Raw genomic sequence first — 5000 nt, forward strand, 5'->3', positions numbered from 1 at the left:
ATGGGCCAATAGGCCAGCTGCAGTTTCCTCCATTCTTATGTTCTTACGTTTCTCACAACACCTTCTCGCTCTCCTTCCCACCACACACCAGGCATACACCCCTAGAGGCCTTAGCCTCCCTAGTCCATAGATGCAACTGATAGACGATTAGATAACTCATTGCGAAAGAAAATATTTACTGTATTGTTTGACAACAGATAAGATACTCCTTCAGCAAGTGAAATTGTATTAAAAATAATAGGTCATAAGAACATAAGAAAATAAGGAGTCTGCAATAGGCCGGTTGGCCTGTGGATGGCAGCTCCTGTCGAGAGTTACTACCACTCTCCATCATCCATGAATCTATATAGCCTCCTTTTAAAACTTTCCAGTGTTCCAGCACTTACTACAAAGTTTCTAAGCTTGTTCCACTCGTTCACCACCCTATTTGTGAACCAGTTCCTTCCTATCTCCCTCCTAAACCTAAACTTATCCAACTTAAATCCGTTGCTACGAGTCCTATCCTGCTCGGATAATATAAGAACTTTATCTATATCCCCTTTATTGATTCCTTTCACCCACTTGAATACTTCTATCATATCTCCCCGCACTCTTCGTCTTTCTAGGGAATGTAAATTTATTTTCTTTAACCTATCTTGATATGGGAGGTTTCTAATACAAATTATTTCACACAAACATCTTTAATACAATGGGGCAACCATTATTATTATTATTATGGAACATAAACTATCGTACAGTAGTCATTGATTATCTTATATAGTTCATTGTTTATTCCAGTGAAAATTTGTTATATACGCCATTCGTCACCACGGTACAATGATTACATCAGAATGATAGATCGGAAGAAAACCTCCCACTGTGTCCTGTTACGAATGAATATGAAATGTTGTATTGGCACCTCAAGTGTTGCTAACTTGTTTCCATTTTAATAAAAGTGGTGGGCATAAATATGAAAACTCCTTCACCACACATAATTTATTTAGAAACATATTCAACGCATATTGTTACCTTCTAACTGGTTTCAAAAAATAAAATGTCTGAAATGACAACTAAATAAATTTTCTTAAATGATACAAGTGTCAAACACTCTTTACGGTATGTTATCAAAGATCAGTAAATTCACGCCCCTCGCTTTGTCCTGATTACTTTGCAGATAAGGACATTTATATAACTTATATTAGTTGTGCTTAGAAAAAGTCATATTTTCATTTACAGTTTACCATCCTTACACAACCAGACGTGACACGCACCTCGGATACTGAGACAGATTGAAAGCACTCATATTATTATTACATGTTTTATTTACTGTGCTAGTATAGTATAGTAGATTGTTCTACGAAGCAACAAGCACATGTAAATAAAGAATCAGTTCAATTAAATTCAAACCAAACATCATATTAATCTTTATAACATGTAGATTCATAAAAACATTTTTTCATTTCTTCTGAACGGTTTACTATAAATTTTATGCCATGAAAGATATTTTATCAAAGAGTGGCGTAATCAACCACTAAGGTATTACCATTAAGTCCTAAAAAACTTAAAACATGACTAATAACATAACAAAATGTAGTGTTATATGATCACAATGGTTGCTTAAGACAAATACTGGAAATTAAACATATACATAATACCATTATCTGAAAAGCTTAGAACATCCATTTTGAATTTATTGTTTGTTTATAGTATTATACATCATATGTATACAAGTCACAAGCTATTATTTACCACATTGTTTCAGTCATCATCATCAGACTCTTCTGTGTAAAACATAGATTCCTTCACCTTGTTTTGGCATTTCTCATCGTCTGCTTGACAGTTATACATCTCCGTGCATGCTATATTATTGTTTCTGCATGAGCATTACAACGATCCACATTTGCTGACACCACATCCACACTTAACAAGCTCTATGATAGCTTCTGGAGCTGGTGGCAGGTCTAATATTACTGGTATGAAACAGTCATTTTCAATCTTCCAGTCATGCTCCAATGGTGAAAACAATTCACTCTTTGCATTACAAGACCACAGAAGGGCTTGGTACCTTGCTCTCAATATATGATACTTTAGAGTTGCTGCAGTCGGTTGAGGTTTTCCGGCCTCTGCCTGCGTTGAATACACGCCATCTAAGTTTAGACAGCTCAGTGAAAGTCATTCGTGGACAGTAGAACTTACATACAAATTCCTCTTGGTAAACCAATATACATGTCTGCAGGAGGGACATTTGGTCTAATGACCATCTTGAATGCATCTAGGACCTTTGTGTTAGATTTCATCAAAGTGCTCTAACATATTTTCTTTCCTTTGTCAGCAAATTTTCCGTGCAGTCAGATCCTGTGAAGGCATGAAAACTTGGCCCAATAGCATCATATATGGATTTGAAAGAAACACTGTGTCGTCGCTCACTAGTTCCTGCTATCATACTTGCATTTTCTCCAAGTTAAGGCTGCTTTAATATGCTTAGAACAAGCACATCAGTGTCTGGTGACATGATATGTACTGTGCTGCCCTTCTGTGATGCAGAGCAGCTGCTTCCTCAGGGTTACTTTTCAACCGTTCAACATTTTCGCCATTTGACATAACACCGTTCTTTGTTGATAGCACAAATGAGGTTTTGCTTGACTGGAACAGAAGCAGTGCTTTGTTTCCTAGATAGGTGGTCAATGATGATTTTGTCTTGACGTTGCTGAATAACTTCTTAGGAGTTTAATATGTGTTGAATCTGTGATTTCATTGATGTATGCCTTTGCTTCCTTGCCATAGCGTCGGTTTCTTGTTCTTTGTTTTAACGAGTGGCCTACGTCATAACGATCAAATACAAGGTGCAAAGCATCATAACTTTTTGCCTTAGCTGATAATGTGTTGATGAAGCAGTTTGCAAACTCTGCACATTTTTTGACAGACAATGTTAACAGTTCGTCAACTAATGCCATGCCATCGTTGGTGATAGTCTCATGACATGGTTCCTTTTGTGGATCTGCAATGCTTTGAACATCAATAGATTCTTCACTTTTTGGAACTGCTTCAAGGAGACCCATGAGCTTGCTTTTGTCTTGGTAAACAAGGACAGAATCTGGGGAGAAGAGAGATCTTGGCAGACAAGTGGATTCATACATGCCAATTGCCTCTTGTAGATAAATTTCATCACGGGATCTTGCGATGAATATCAGTCTAGCAAATAAAGATCTGTTCTGCTTAAGTTTATAACTTGTGAAGTTAATTTGATGGTTGAAGTCTTATTTGCAGCTTTCCATGACAGAACATTAACCTCGGTCATCATTTCCCAGATGCCTACTGGACCAACAATGCGTTGTTTGACAAAATTTCCAACCCTTTATTTTCCAGCTTCATATGCACATATGCTTGACATTTTCTGGCATTACACCTCCTGTTACCAAGTTTAAAAGAGCATATTTCCTGAAAAAATGGATTTCAGTCAGCAATAACATTGTGCAGCTTCTGTACATCAGCATATTGAAGGCTGACAATAGTTGTAGAGAGCTCCGGGTGTTTTGTTCTTTTGTAATATTTCAGATTAGCAAAGCTTCCAACTTCTTCAGCAAAACGGGATAACTCAGGTGAAACAAGGAAAAGCATTCTTAATGTGGCTGACTACAGAGTAAAGCCGCTAAGACCACATTTAACTTTGAACCCAAATGGTAGTATTTGATCTCTTATTACCTTAGACACTCAGTGGGTCATGGGTCCAGCGATTTTTTCCTCGCTTACCTCTTTGGACAAATACGACCTTATATCCCATCAGAAAAATGACACCATTTATTTTTTTTTAATCTACAGGTTTCATGGTTTAAAATAATTTTTTTACAGGTCTACATACTGTGTTGCTACAAGCCTCTACACTGCAGAGTACTCTCTTGTTCACACTATGGCCAAAGTTTAACATGAACAGCATGAAGGTTATCTACATAATATAGAAGATGAGGAAAATAATAGAAATAAAATTGAATTTCAATTGAGTGTTAATAGTTTATCATTCGCGGATACCATTACTGTAGGTAGAAGGGCTCCTGCCTCCCTGCTGCCCCCCAGCATCCCACATTCTCTTTACGCCACTTCACCTCGCTATACCACCGTCCACTAGGTAAGGGATACGATCTAATAACAGTCTATTTAATGCATATATTTCTAAACATATAAACATTCCACAAATCTTTACAATTATATGTTTGTTTTATCATTTTTTTACTTTGGTTTCATAGTATGTTTACTATTGCTAGTTTCCTATAAACAAATACAGCTCTGCCACACTGCACAAAACCTGATGAGCCCCTGTAAACTCACAAGTGAGAGGAACTGTACATTTCTATTTTCTCATAGTAGACATAAAACACATCGTCATATATTGTGTATTTAAAATTGTCATACTTAGCACAATGAATATTAGTTCAATTTACACTAATTAACAAAGATTTGTCTAGCATAACATTTTCAGGGGAAAGAGATATTCCAGCACTCACGTGAAGTTGAGTTTATGAGAGAAAGTGTCGAGTAAGCGAGCATCGAGTGAGTCCGTGAGAGTTACTGTGGTTCCCTTACTCTCGCTGTCTTTCTTGTAGGCGATGTAGGGGAAGTACGACACTGTTACGATCTTGAATTTGTGACCCATAAAGTTCAGGAACTGCTCTGTAGAGGAATAAATCACCAAGATCTCACATTGCTCTTTGCAGAAAACCAGAGATCCTTTTCCTGACAAAAATTATAATTGCTAAATTGGTTTTCTCCTTATAGTCATGCATTAGAGAATAAGAGAGATCCATTTAAATCAGAAAAAAATGCAGAAAATCAGATATAGGATTTTACCTATTGGAAAGAGTTTACTTAAACGCTCAGGTGAAATGTTAATTCCTTGAGTAAATAAATTATTCCAATTAATAAGTTTACTTATCACGTTGATTAGAATGAAAAATTCCTTGAGTTTGAGAACTTAACTCTTTTAAAGATGATTACTCATTCTTTTGAACGTAGTGACACAGTATCCA

At 36.5% G+C, this 5000-nt stretch overlaps 1 protein-coding gene across 1 annotated transcript in view; it reads right to left on the reverse strand.

The window, feature by feature from the left end:
• Positions 1–4466: 4466 nt before the first annotated feature.
• Positions 4467–5000, reverse strand: part of LOC121874015 — a 2320-nt gene continuing 1786 nt past the window's right edge. Inside the window, exon 5 of the mRNA XM_042377894.1 lies at positions 4467–4644. Coding sequence (XP_042233828.1) covers positions 4475–4644 — 170 coding nt within the window. The 3' untranslated portion in view covers positions 4467–4474. The remainder of the gene's footprint in view (positions 4645–5000) is intronic.

Source organism: Homarus americanus, unplaced genomic scaffold (assembly GCF_018991925.1).
Source record: "Homarus americanus isolate GMGI-L3 unplaced genomic scaffold, GMGI_Hamer_2.0 scaffold25827, whole genome shotgun sequence".
NCBI lineage: Eukaryota > Metazoa > Arthropoda > Malacostraca > Decapoda > Nephropidae > Homarus > Homarus americanus.